This window comes from Syngnathus typhle, linkage group LG21 (assembly GCF_033458585.1).
Source record: "Syngnathus typhle isolate RoL2023-S1 ecotype Sweden linkage group LG21, RoL_Styp_1.0, whole genome shotgun sequence".
In the NCBI taxonomy this organism is placed as follows: Eukaryota; Metazoa; Chordata; class Actinopteri; order Syngnathiformes; family Syngnathidae; genus Syngnathus; species Syngnathus typhle.
The window spans coordinates 3,450,053-3,464,547 of NC_083758.1; the positions used below are offsets into that span (position 1 = coordinate 3,450,053).

At 45.0% G+C, this 14,495-nt stretch overlaps 1 protein-coding gene across 3 annotated transcripts in view; it reads left to right on the forward strand.

The window, feature by feature from the left end:
• Positions 1-14,495, forward strand: part of plxna4 (plexin A4) — a 105,548-nt gene that overhangs the window by 59,954 nt on the left and 31,099 nt on the right. For all 3 annotated transcript variants that reach the window (XM_061268361.1, XM_061268363.1, XM_061268364.1), the window contains 2 exons: positions 7,988-8,116; positions 12,893-12,993. In XM_061268361.1, coding sequence (XP_061124345.1) covers positions 7,988-8,116; positions 12,893-12,993 — 230 coding nt within the window. The remainder of the gene's footprint in view (positions 1-7,987; positions 8,117-12,892; positions 12,994-14,495) is intronic.

Below are 14,495 nucleotides of genomic sequence, written 5' to 3' on the forward strand. Positions count from 1 at the left end.
ACGTCATAATAACACAAGAGATGATTTAGTCATTATGCGCGACACTTTCTGCATCGGAATGATGAAAGAGATGCGGCGTGAGGCGATGAATGGGATTTTAGTTTGTGTGGCAGTGTGTTATCTTTCCAACACACACTGAAGAATGCGGCATCAATGCCAAGGCTGAGGCTGTGCATCCATAAAGCGGCGACAGCAGGAAGATGAAAGGCCGAGGGTGATCCGGGTCAGGAAAAACTGTCAGGTTCATAAATATCACTTTAGGGGTTACATGCCCTCAATACTTTGAGAGGATTGTGTCATCAGTAGTCACATGACTCAACTTGATTCAAACTCACTGAGGGACTTACTGACTAATAGCCAATTTACCAAAATAATTACGTACTAATGAGATCTGAATGTGATTGGTATTCTCAATCGTCTCAAGTTCGTCTTTTCCGACAAAGTTTACCGCGGTGATCTCACTTCAATCTTCCTCGTTTGTATGCTGCCAGAGTCGATCCGGATTTAACTGTTTGGACAAACACGTCTGTGGGAAACATGGCAGACAGCCGCTTTTCTAATCTGCTTGGTGGGGAGAAATGTTTGACTGGTGATGTCTTGACTAAACATGCATTTTCCGACAATATGCTAACTCCCGTGTGTCGGCATCCCTTTTTGCATCATATGTGTGGTTTGTCCCTCAGAGCTACGAGTGGGCGTTTATGGGATAGTTCCCATCGCCCCCCGTATTGCTTTGGAATCGCTCTTTCGCTAGCTCACCCCCCCTCCCCTCCCAGATGAATCGGAGCAGAGATGAAAAGCTTTCAGGAATGCTGGCAGACAGGCAGTGCTTTGCAGTAATCTAACCTGGGGAGGATGAAAGCCGGCTGGGAAGGTGGGACTGAAGGGGGGGGGGGGCTTGATAGGCGAGGTGTAAGGTGAGAGGATGAGAACGACGGCGTGAAGTTTTGGAAAAGAGAGGCTGCTTAGTCAGAGGAGAAGGGATTTTGTGGGAAGAAAATGGTTGATGGTGCCACTGGGAGGATACAAATAAAGGGAACCATTAAATCAGTCACTGGCAGCCCAGTTAAAATTTGACGTCTTTATCCGTCAATAGGAGGGAATGTTACTCATGAATGACTTTCGGAAAGAAGCTGCCCTCGGGGTCTGACTTTTTAAAACCTTGGCCCAAACCTGTCAAAGTTTCATGTAGCATGTTTTTGGTTTGCATACGCCCATCTGGCTGTTATTAACTTCACGCAACAACGGTCAATTGGACACCTTGCGCTTGATTTAAGTTTGCCTAGTCGACTATAATACGGGCAACGGAGGCGGTCCCGGTTCAAACGAAGCGAAAACTCAGCGGGAAAATGCCAGGCTGCGTTGGGGTGTTGTAATTACGGTAAGTTTGGAGGGGGCTGACACGCGGCGTAATTGCGGCTGTCACGCGGCGAAGTTCAAACTTCACTCGGTGGAACAAACCCAATTGCGACAGCGCTGGCTGAACACTGGAGTGGCGTCGAGTGCGACGCCGTTGTCACTCAAAATGCAGTCAGTTGAGGGAGCGCATTTTTTTTCTCTTCTTTAAATCGTAGGGGGAGCGGGCCTGTCTCCTGCGTGACAAATCCTTCCTCGTTCACCTTGTACTTGTGGCGCGGCAATGAGCGCTGCGGCGCACCCCAGCGAAGCGCTTCCCTACCTAATTGAAATTTGGAGGTATAAGAGGATTTCAACACAACACCAGCTGACAGTCCCCATTCACGGAATATCCTCTTAGACTTCTTTCTCTCTTCTGCGTGTCTGTGTATGTCTCTCAGAGAGAAAGAATGAACTTTTATCTGTCTGTTAGCGTTAGCAGAAGCTTACGGCCCCCGCTATCCGCTATTTGGTGCGTCGCGGTTCCCCTCGTCGCGGTTCTCGTCGTCGTGACTCCCGTCATCGCTTTACCTTGTTGATATAAGTCGCTATCAAGGATTCAAAATGGAGTCTGGGAAGGTAAACAATCCCTGTGGTTTTAGTCGCATTATTGATGATAAAGGTTTTTTCATGATTCATCTCAAGGTCATACTTTGATACCACAAAAAACAGGCATTTGAAGAGGGGTGTGCAGACTTTTTATATCCACTTGTATACACTTTATAAAACAATTTTTTTCCTTTTACATTTTTCTAAGGAAGGGATGTCAAACTATTTTTTTGTTCCGGGCCATTAATGATTATCATATGTATATTATCACATACACACAACAGAATCCAGCATAAAAAGAAAACATTTTCTAATTTAATTTCAAAGTGGGATTTAAATTTTTTTTTGCAATGATTCATAATTTAATAATTTAGGTATTTCAACAAGAAACATTGAGTTGACACACGAGTTGCCTTTGCAGGCCACATAAAATGATTTGACGGGCCGGTTCTGGCCCCCGGGCCTTGAGTTTGACATAGTGTGTTCTAAGGGCTTCTAATGTGGAAGCTAAGAGGCTATAAAACCTTACAGAACAACCCTGAATGTTTATATTCACAATATTATTTTGGAAATTGCATTATACTGACAACAGCCTTCCAAAGCAGTCGTTCGGGTTTATCGCTGTCGCACGCTTGCACGCTCCTTTTATTTGTTGACTCATCTTTGTGATTAGATAAGCAACCACGCTGAAACAACACACTTGATTGTTAGAAGCCTTTGTTGCCATGCACAATGCGTCGCTTAGGTGCTACAGTGTAAAGCACGGGCGTGAAATTAATATTTGCCCTTGATAGCTAGGTGCTAATTTTAGCAAAGGCAATTTGTGGAATGTATTTAATACCTTGAATGCATCCCAACTATATTCCTCACTCTTGTTTTTCTATTGTTATTGTGCTCTGTGAATCAACTCGTGCTTTTAGGGGGGTTTACAGCGGTCCCTCCTCTTGTTTTGTTTTTTTCACTATTTCCTCACTCTCTGCTTCGCTTTGTACCCGCCGCCTGCCGCTGTGCCAGCAAAGCAATTTTGCACCTCAGTGGGGGGAACAATTCGAACAGGCCAAGTAACGTGCCAGTCTGTTTAATAACAGAGTAAAAGCTGGAAAATAGAGAAGCCGAAGAAGGAATACAAAGACGAATCAAGTGGCCTCGGGGCAGGCGACGAGGGAGTGGCGGGGGGGGGGGGGGGTATATACGTACGGAGAACACAGGAATCCACACCTGCTTATCTCTGAGGAATTGCCTACAAGGGGCTTTTCTTTTTAATTAGAAACTTTGTAGGCCGAGTCATAAATCACAACGCGTGTGCGAGCGAACGAGAGGCGGCGGACGTATAAGCTACTAACAAATTTGCACTTAATGACTTTGGGGCTGACTGTGAGCTCAGCACATACGAGTCGTTACATACTCGTTCATGTATGTTCCGAGTAAAATCATTCTTCTAAAACTAGGACAGGTCAGGGATAGCTTTATTGGTGTACAAAGGTTACTGGGACTCTGTCGTAACAAGATCCAGGCTGCTCTCAGACAATGTCTGGGCTGTCAGCTCCCCATCTATTATTCACAGAGGCAGTTCTCTCTCGGTAAACTTTCTCTTCGAAATTTGTTCAAGGTTCGTACTCCCTCAACATTTATCTCCAATGAAGTCAATCACACCCTTGAACTTGATTAACCGCTCTGTCGCACTGGTCAACACGGTGAGGATTAGTATCGAGTAGACACAAAAGGCAGAGATAGTCAGCAATTGGGTGGTCTAAAAGTCATGCCCCTCACCTTCCAATTGAAGCCGAGGATGTCAATAGGTCATTATCAGGCCGAGAGAGACTCAGCATCCTGTCTGAGTGAGCTACTGATTGATGGTCTGATGGAGATAAACTGATGGGTTACATGAAGATGGGTATTGGGGGTGTTTTCTGATCAAAGTCCATCACCAGAGGAGCTGCGGTTCATATAACATTCCTGCTTCTATTCCCTGTATGTGCATCTCCAGGTCATCACGGGGTCATGAACTCTAGTTCAAAAGAAAATCTGATCCTCCTTTCGTTATGTTCCATCAAAGTAGTGGTGGGATGTAGCCGACGTGGAAGAATGGTGGTCTGTCTGTTGTTGCTTAAATGGGAAGAGAACTGTATTTTGATTTGCATTTTTTGGGTCTGAACTCAAACATTTTGGCCGAGGCAGTGTGGAAAGTTAATCCAGGCGTGGCAGTGCGATCGCTAGCACAAGTGCGATATTCCAAATTGGAACAATTTTCTGTGCATAAACTTGGTGGTTAGCGATGCTCAAGCTAGCCCCGCACCTCGGGATGACTACGTTCACAAGTTATGACTGTGTTGCCTGAAAGCCTGACTTGGTCCCTGTGATATTACGGGTGGTGTGAGCCCACCGACTTGTTTAATGGCTCGAGCAGCACCTCTTGACAATCTGAAGAAAAATGAAACGGTAGAGGAAATAGGAAATAATTGGGTTGAAAGAAAAACATGAATGTGAGTTTTTTTCCCCCCACCTCGGCCAGATATTTGTCGGCATCAAATGAAGGCCGCTACCTGTCGCCTCTAACATCCTGCTGTGACTCTAATGAGGTGGATGAAAGGGTGGTATCGAGTGGAATAATAAGGAAATAACATAGAAAGACACAGACTTGACTGATGGAATTGTGCAAATAGTCTGGTGAGATTTCGGAGTGTTTCTCTGAATTTTAGCTCTCGATATTGAGAAACGAGAACCGTATCTGGCTCCGTTCTTATACTAAAGGTGTTTGGTGTTTTCAAATTGTTCCACATCAGCTTGCGTTGATAGACTGCAGCACAGTCCTGGAACAGGAACGGGCCCTTCCACTAACTTGTTGGAAGCATAAAATTATCAGAATCGTCTCTGCCAACTCCCAAAACGACAAGCCAAACTTTGCATTTGGCACAACGGACCACGTCCATTTAACGACTTAGGAAACGTGGTCTGGAAATAATGAAAAGCACGAGTATTCTTTTCTTGCCAAAGGAACCGTGTACCTGCAGGTGGTCCAGTCAAACTGACACCTGTGCTGCAAGGAGATAGACGAACATGACGGAGAGGTGTGAAGCCCCCCCCCACCACCACCACCTCCCCGACTACTCCCAAATGCTCCGAGGCAGCGATAACAGGCGGACCTGCCACTCACCTCTTTGGAGCTAAGCGAGGGCGAGGCCGAGAGAGGAATCAGTTGGGAAGCCTCCAGACATATGTCCCCTTTCACGTCCAACACCATCAGCCCTCTCGGTAATACTCTAGTTCCTTCTCCTCAGCTCTCAGCATGGGGATGAGGTTAGATTAGCAGGCCGCATGGACCTGGGGGCTAACTACTAGCACACCTTGAATGCCACAGCGGTCAGTCAACAAGCCAGGGGTTCCCCCGCAGCTTTCGTTGGCTTGGTGTCAGATCCCACATGAGAAGTGATGGAAACCTTGGTCTACGAATTTCTTACCTTTTACAAATAACAGCCCTAAACGTCATATTTTCTTCTTAGCTTCGTAGGTTTAGCTATTAGCTAATCGTGTGACATTTTGGCGCTATACCCAAAGATTAATGTGAAAGCAACCATGAGTCCATCTTGCCTGAAGCTACACGTAGCTAGTATTTTGTTCCAGCCATGATTGACGCCATGAAATGAATCCAGGTTTTTTTCTCCTATGTATTTTTATTGAGCCGGGTAAATTCTGGCAATCAGACCACCACTGTTGTATCGCTGTCAGAATGAAGGGAAAGTGTGAAGAGACACGTCGTCGTTACGCGGTGGCCGTGAGTTGTTTTTCCTTCCCGTCTCCTTCACACTCAGTGTTCCACCCTGTCGTCTGCCTGACTGACATACTGTGTTTGCTTGACAAAGTTGCTTGAAACGATCATCAGGTGGTTTGGTTAAGCCGCCAAAAGTGGATCCTGTCATGGCGAAGGATTGTTCTCAATGGGACACATTTTCACGATGGAGCTATGCGTTGGATCCGTCTGGATTTTTGCAGAGTTCATGCTACACAGACATATGTGTGCAACTTTATTCTGGTTGATGAGTGAGATTCCGCCGTTTCCCGGCCATGACCTTGGATGGCATTCCCGTCCAGCCCACGTACCTCCCCGCAGTTGCTTGCCCCCAGGTCGGAGCAGTGATACTTTACTCAGCACTTCATTCCGTGTTCCAAATATGGAGGTGTTAGCTGCCATTGTGCCATGCTTAGCACACTGCTTAACTGTGTGACCACAACCCCTCGCAGAATCCATATTCCATTGACGAGCAAGCACGCCATCCAGCTCTACGGTTATTGTTTGGTTGTCGGCTCAGCGTTGCGCCAGGAGCCCGCGGCAAATTGATTCCGCGCAGAGTCCGAGGAAGTTTCCAGTGTGCTTTTTTGTGGCATTCACTGCCAAAATGTAGACGCAGCGAGAGGGTAATCCCGTGGCTTTCGCTTCTCTGACTGCATAGCGCCTTCTGCTAGCTGTAAACCCGCTGAGCGTGAGATGAAACGCTCACTCTGTCCTCGGTATTATTATTCTCATTGAAGGCTAAAAAATGGCCATCCGTACAAGTGGTGTCTTTTTTTTTTTTTTCTGTTGTCAGTATGTCAAACATTCTGCATTTAAAGTTGCTGAAAACCTGGAAATAATTTTTTTGTTGTTTTTGTCCGAGTCATTCATTGTGGTTATTGCTTCTACCACAAGGCGGGATAAAGTAGATGGTCAGAGTGTCTCCCACACAGTCTGGTCTCCGCTGTGCTAACATCATTAGCATGTTTGCATGTGCGTGTTCACTCAGCGTTTCATACATGTTTACACTCATTAGTAGGTGTCAATCAGGGGCCAAATGGATCTCTCACCTTCCCCAACCACTCTGAGACAAAATGAAGTCAACCCGGCAGCGGAGGCCTATTGTATCACGCTAATGTGATAGCGGAGATTAGCATTGTAATCCATTTAGCATAAAGCGGCTAATCCCCTTCATTGCCGTCGAAACGGAATCAGATAATGTTGGCTACCACCACCGTGGCTGCTTTAATGATTGTAGACTGATGAAACATTAATGGTAGGATATATTAATTATGACAATGAAACATGGATGGCAGCTCACAATCAATGGCCTTGAAGGGGAGACACGTAAAACCCGGTTTGCAACTTGCCTCATTGCTATAAAATTGTGTTTATGACTACAATAAAATTCATACACCTGCTTCCTATTAGTCCACTAGCATTTGAATCCATCTTTCTACCCACCAAGTCCCAAGAAGGCTTGTTGCTGGACACAACATTCTCTCCTGTGTCTCGTTTGTGTTGCGGCATTCAGTTTATATGCGGGTGCTTCCTTTTTGAATAGCCCAGTAGCCATTTCTTCTTGCATTATATAATTGTTCAACAAATTGACTGCCAGCCCAGTTAAAAAAAGGTTCTTTGACGTCTATAGCCGTAAATGGCAGTAAATGAGTTAAACTGTTTAAAAATCCCCCAAAAAACATCAGATGTAGTAACACTATGCTGACTAAAACAGAGTGTCGTTATGGGTGTATATGATAATTAATCATGGAGGGACTCACCTCCCCGCAACCATATGCTTCGCGTCCAATTATGTTCCCGCCGCTTACCGGCAAACCCCACAGAGAAGAAACGAGCTAGTCATCAGAACTTTAACAAGGCTCTGTTTCACACCTGTCCATAATCCCGGGTGTCCAAAAACTGCGATGTGGTTCCGGAGGATGCGGAATCGTGACCATCGGAAAAGCTAGCATTATTTTCTGCTGAGTAAGCAAACTGTGATCAGTAAATCAACAGACAGTATGCACCTAAAGATCTTTTGAGGTATTCTTTTTTTGTCTTCTTTGCTAGCATGTGTTCAAATTTGTTATCCTTGGGTGTAGCATAGTAGGTCAACAAGTGTTGGTGTCAATCCCCAAATCCACTGAGAAACTCTATCTAAGGATTATCCCTCAGGCAATCCTCTGTTGTTGTAGGGTCCGTCGTAACACCTCGACTTTAGCAGCATAACGGATAAAATGTACAATTTTGATGGATTATATGCTCTCCTTGCAGATCCGAGTGGACGGTTCTTCACGGGCCCTGCAGTACGAGACGGTCCAGGCGGTGGAAAGTGGACCGGTCCTCCGCGACATGGCCTTCTCCTCGGATCATCACTACCTTTACGTCATGTCCGAGACCCAGGTAAGATGCTCAGTTTATCACGACAAAAATACTCCATGTTGGTATATGGATGAAATATAATGATCTGGGGTGAATCAAAGTTGAGTATTAGGGAGCGAGGCAGGTGTTTGTGTTGTTCACAGTGTTGAATTCTGAAATGTGGAGCAAAATAGCAGCACTCTGCCTAATGGACGCCAGCACAGAGAGGCTGTGTATACATCCATCAGGGTGAAAATAGCCAAAGTTTGGACAAGTGACTCAGCGTTCATGTTACTCTCAGTGGTTTTGATCAGTCCATACCTAAGCTTTGGACTGTGTGTGAATTGTTTTGCATATAAATGTCCGAGATTATACAGATAAAAATGTGGACCTCAATGCAGAAACAGGGAGCGAGTGCCGAGGCGGAGACCATTTAGGATTCCGTTTTGTCATGGAATCCAATTATCAGTTCTGCAAATCTGTTAACCAGCAAAATTAGATTCCTTACTCCTCTCTCGGATTTTAGCATCTATAATTGGGCTCCAAAAAGAAGACACTGTATCGCATTAAAAATGATTACCATTTCTTAATTTCCAACTTTGTGTTCAATTCCCTTACGTCCCATATCGGGTTACAAATTTAGCCACTTCAATTAGTGCTTATTGGAACAATAAACATTAAGTGATTGTGGCTGTCCAGTTTGGCAGTGGGAGTGGCTTCAGAGTAATTAGACTATTAACCTAGTTAAAGTCGGTTCAGTCCCAAGTGATTTAGGAGGCACATCTGGGAATACTCAAACAACACTCGCTGAAAGTATTATCAACTTTAGTTGCACGCAAACAAGAACTTGCAGGACTGATGTGGCAAACAGAATTAAAAGCAGCCGTAGCCATCGATAAGACTCCATGCTGCGTCTAGGCTCGGGACCGGTACAGAACGAAGAAGCAGTCCGCAACAGGGGGCCGAGAACAGAGCAGGTCGATTGAGCTCCGCCCCCACCCACTGTTCTTAGCACACCCTTGGAACGTCCTCTTCTGATTCAGTGATGCCAGGTTTGTAGTCAGTGGAGGGGCAAAGGGTTTGACTCATCTGTTTTGACCCCTGTTGAGTCAATTTTGTGGCGAGAGTCCAGAATGCAAAGGTCATTGCCCAGCTGACCAATAGACGTGGTTTAAATGAGCTAGGAATAAGTCTTGGACATGTTGAAGGACATCTAGAAATGGCTTAGATAACCCTAAAATGGTAGCTTCAATCCAAAATGGCCAACCTCCTGTTTCATTGTTTTGTTCTCACTAAAATAAAAATTCTACCAATTCTTACTGTGTTAAATATGACTGTACCTCATACCAGAAATATTTGCTAGCTGTCGGGCTTTCGCGCTACCGCTCTGGTTGCGCTCAATTATTGATATTCCTTGTAGCAAATGCAGATCTGTAAGTGTGAATTATTGAGATTGTGTACTGTGCTGAGGTGAGATCGTTCAAAGTCAACCGCTTCCCTCTCCCGGGAGAAATCCGACATCTAATTTGAGGCAGACTCAAAGCTGTTTAGTGTCAGTAGTCTTTAATTTTTGCTAGACTCGTGAAGGTGTTTCGATGTGGCGCCCCAGTTCGGTGTAACAAGGAAGCGGAACGCAGGCGCAGGCGCGTCAACCCGGGCGACGATGGAATCGGCTAACTCAAAGCGGGGAGGTTTTACCTTTTGTCCTCCCTTTAATGGCCTCTCATTGTGTGCTTCCCTCAACTCATCTCCCGTCTGCAGATTCACACGAGATGAAACTGCTTTCACACACAATTTGAAAGCAGGAGCAGACACGGGAGCTTTATGAGGCGATGCCTGCGGAATGTTTGACGCAGTCGAAATGGTTGAGATGAAGGTCATTGTCCAGATATTATGCGAGGAGAGCGTCGAGTGTCTTTGTTGTTTATAACCGGATTAAGATGCAGATATATGGCTGTCGAGTAAAAGCCGTTTTTAAAATTTTGCCGGAATACTTTCCAAGAATGAACATTGGTTAGCAACATACGAAGCTAAATAAAAACTCTTCCCAGTCAAGTGTCTTTTGACCGTAAAGATAACCAAAAATGATTGATCCCATCCCAATCGTTTGTCACGCCGTAATGGTCCCGACGGCGGGATGGATGCCTTCCTCGTTTGACCTTTTCGAGATGTCAAGCGAAAACAATAACACACGTGGGGTCGCCGGGGTCCGTTCCCGTGAGCCGATTTATGATATGAAACCAGCGCTTGGCGGATTGAGTGGCATGCCAAGCGTGACGGGGGTTGGATGGTGGGTATGAGCGATCTGTGCTGTGGAATCATTCACTCATTTCCTGCTGCTTAGTACAACAGAATGCAGTGGATATGAAAAGTCTACACACCCCTGTTCAAATGTCAAGTTTTTGTCATATAAAAAAATGACACCAAGTTGAATCTTTTTGAATTGTTTACCTATAACCCCTGCCGACTAATTGAAAAGAAAATATGCACCAAAGTGGATGTAAAAAGTGTAGTTGCAAAAGTGTGCACCCCCTCTTATAACTGGAGATGTGCTCAGTATTAACCAATCGCATTCAAATTGATGCAAAGTGAGAGTCATCACACACTTTTCATCATCCTAAATAAAGTTCAGATGTTCTAGTAAGCTTTTCATTTTTTTCACAGTTTACTAGAAGCCTAATTGGTGGTTGAGAAGATTTGAGCAGTAGAGTTGTGTTTAATATCGGCGTTGATGGAAGCGTAGTTGGTGATTAATTCTGATCTCCGTGACGTGCTGTCGTGATAGCGGTGGGTTGTCCATTATTATTCTCATCCATCGTCTCCGATATAAATAATCATTTCACTGTGATTGTAGCTGATCCTCCGGCAATAATGAGCAGTGAGATATCTAATTGGAGACGTGCGCTACATATACATTACACGCACAGCTGGGGGGCTGCTGCTACATTACACAGCGTACATTTAACTTCATTATCTTATTATTTGCTCGCTCGCCACCCGGCTAAAACTGAGTATCACTTTTAGCATTTGGTGCTTTGCTGCAGGTTCAATGTGTTTAATTACAAGTTAGAGATAAAGAAGATTTAATAGATGGTCACGTCTCCCAGTGCGGGTTGAAGCGCGGGGCAGTGGTATCGTGTCAGGAGCGAGACAGAAAGTGGAATTGTCTCAGTGTTCCTCAATTTTCAGCATTACACCGCCATTATGTCACGTCTTCACACATTAAGGCTTCAAGACTTCTTTCAAAAGCCTGATTATGTTCCATCTCTGCCTACTGTGCGGAAAAGAGGCAGACGGAGTCGTGGCTGTAATGGCAGGAAAGTGTTTATGATCTGATAGCGCCACCTCGATGGCACAAAGACACCCTCTGGAAAAAAAAAAGTTTTGTGATAGGAACATCGTCGTTGAATGAATATCAAAAACCAAGCTCCGGAACCGAGAGTTGACTTTGCCGGGGCATCTGAATGTGTGCCCTCAAGTGGGCACATCTGCCAGCGACCAAGTGTTAAATTATAAAGATACGGTGGCCATTGTTTGCGGCGGTTCTGACTAGCTGATCTCGGCATAACAAAGCTCAGGATGAGATGACGCGTGCTGGGAGATTTGGGTTTCATAGCCGCTCGTGATAAGACCGCCAACATGCACGAGCGACACAATGGTCTTTTTTTTTTTAGCGTCGGACCCCTCTTGTGCATTGAGCGTCAGTGTCATGATTCCATCTCAAGCTTTATCTGTCTAATGCAAATAGGCCTCTGCGCAGCAGGAGGGGGCAAAACACACCAGTTGCTTCACGCTCAACACGCTGAGATGCACCCCCATTGTTTTTCATGTAATAACATGCAGCACTCCTCTTGACTTTGACAAGGAGAGACACTCCCCTCTTGCGAATCCAGAATCCGCTCAGCTGTAAGCAAGCGTGAGTGTGTTTGTGGAAAAGAGCCAGGTAGCGGAGTGTACTTTTTTGTTTCTACAGTCAGACATCTGCGTTAAACAGACATGTTGGAATTTCTGTGGCAGAGGAAGTAGTGTTCGAAGTGGTACGCTTAGTCACAACGACCTTGAGTACGACAAGTCTGTGTGATAGTAAAGTTGAAAATCAATAATAAGTAACAGGTTTTCGAATCCAGGTCCAGGCAGTAGAACCTTAGCATAGTGCTTCTAATCAATCGGCAGGTGAACTAGATAGTATCTAGAAGCTTGTTGACCTTCCACCTCGGTTGATTAGAAGCACTTGTGACTCAAAACTGTGGCAGGGTTTTTACTTTCTGGATCTGGATTCGACATATCTGATAAGTAGCTAAGGGCAAGGGTCAGGGTTAGAGTCTTGTAAATATCCATCAAAACAGGATTCCGAACAGACCCGTCCCAGGTCCCTGAGAACCTGCAAAGCGCAAGGCTTTTCTCGCAACCCTTTGCCGACATGGCCTTGCTTTTGTAGCGACTGAGCGACAGCGGTCACCCTCCCGGTGACGGCTCATTAATCAAAAAATGCCGGCGACACCTGTTAATGGCGGATGCTGTCGCCATGGCAACAAGAACAGGCGACAGAGCTGCCCCTGGCCCTTAGCGCTCAGTTAACGGAGGACAAAGGCAGTCGGGTATTATTTATCGACAAGATCTATCTCACCGGTAAAACTTGTATCTAGGGTTGAGCAATGAATCAAATTCGCAATGTAATGGAATGGAATTTTCAAATCATGACTACAATTTAGGAAGGGAAAAGGTCTCTCTTCCTAATTCATGGTTTACCTTTGATTATATTTTAATCCATTTTTTCACTTTGGGGAATTTAACTGTGCTTTTCTGTGCTTTTTGCAGCTTTCCAGAATGCCAGTGGAAGCTTGCGGTCAATATTCCACCTGTAGCGAATGTCTTGGATCGGGTGACCCTCACTGTGGCTGGTGTGTCCTACACAACACGTAAGTATTGCTGCAACATTGATACCTTAAATACTCCAATCCGTTTTTAAAAAACACAAAGGAAGAATAAGAATAATAAATTAGGTTTCTGTTGAAAGACTAATTTGGGTGTTTGGGGAGGCTGGAACAAATTAATTATATTTCCATTCATTTGAATGGGAAATAATGATTTGAGATGCTAACGCTGTCATGGAAAAAGTTCTCAAGGGACTACTGTACTTTCACTATAAGATAAACAACATAAAGTGATCAAAATCAACCAAGTGACAAAAACTGAGCACACATGTCTAAGATGTTTTAATTATTTGCATCTTGGATTTGTTTGCACACCTAGCATCAAGCAACGAGAGCCTTGTGACAGCATGTAAACGTCCCAATTTGTTCACTTTCCAGCCTATCCCCAATTCAACTTGCCGGTCCGTCCGTTGCCGCCGTCGTCTTTCCATCTGTCGAGCACATTCGCACTCTTTGCCGCCAGCTGTCAAACTCCCGTCTGTCTGTCTGAGTTGAAGGGGGGGGAGGCGGTGGAGGGTGGCGCTTGATTTCCCACTCCGCTGTAAATTGAAAATGGCTTTCTCGTGTCAGTGCTAGCCCTTGGGTATAGCATGCGCGCATGGCTGTGTGTGAGTGTGTGTGTTAGTGGCCCACATTTAGCACCTCCATCCCTGCTGGCACTGCGAGGACACGGCGAGGGCAGAGATGTGCGGCGCGGTGGCGAGAGGAGCATATTGACCGAAAACTGCAAGTGCAAAGAAAGATGAGTGCAAAGAGTAGACAAATAGACGGATGGTTGCACGCCAAGGAGGGAGTGAGATGCGAATAGTGAGATTAAAAGCAAAACAGTACAAGATTTGACTTTTTTTTCTATAAATATAGATTTTTATCGGATACTTGGGAATGATCTAAAACAGGAAAAAAATATATATTTTTCTAATATTTTCCAAAATTTTATTCTAGTAAATTGCTTAATATTTAAAAATAAATGGCATGTGAAATTTAAGTACAATAAAAGTCAAGGTGATTGAAGGCAAGTTATTATTTTATTGGAATTGTTTTGGTACTCAATGAATGAAACGTCGACTGGTGCCAACACTGCCCTCTGTTGGCCTGGAGTGTTATTTCCCGGCAAATTATCGGTAATTCTCCACTTTTTTTTTTTTTTGGAGTGCATGTGCGTGTGTGCACACGTGTGTGTGCAAGAAGCCCATTGACGCCCTGGACATGCTCCTGGCCATACAGCAAATGGGTGTCCACAGATTGGCCCGTCACACTTAGCCTGATAGAATCTGCTCATCTCCTCAGCCGCCACTTCACACACACACACACACATACACACAGAAAATATGTGACCGTGCAAGCAGCATGAAGACATGCGAATAGATACAGGTGCAAACTTGTATGCAAACTTGAGCCGCTTTTAATCATCAGTTGGCAACCCCCCCAAGACCCCCCCACTAAGGAACAGCAGGAAGGGTAGCGGCCAAGCTACTTCAAAATGTCAT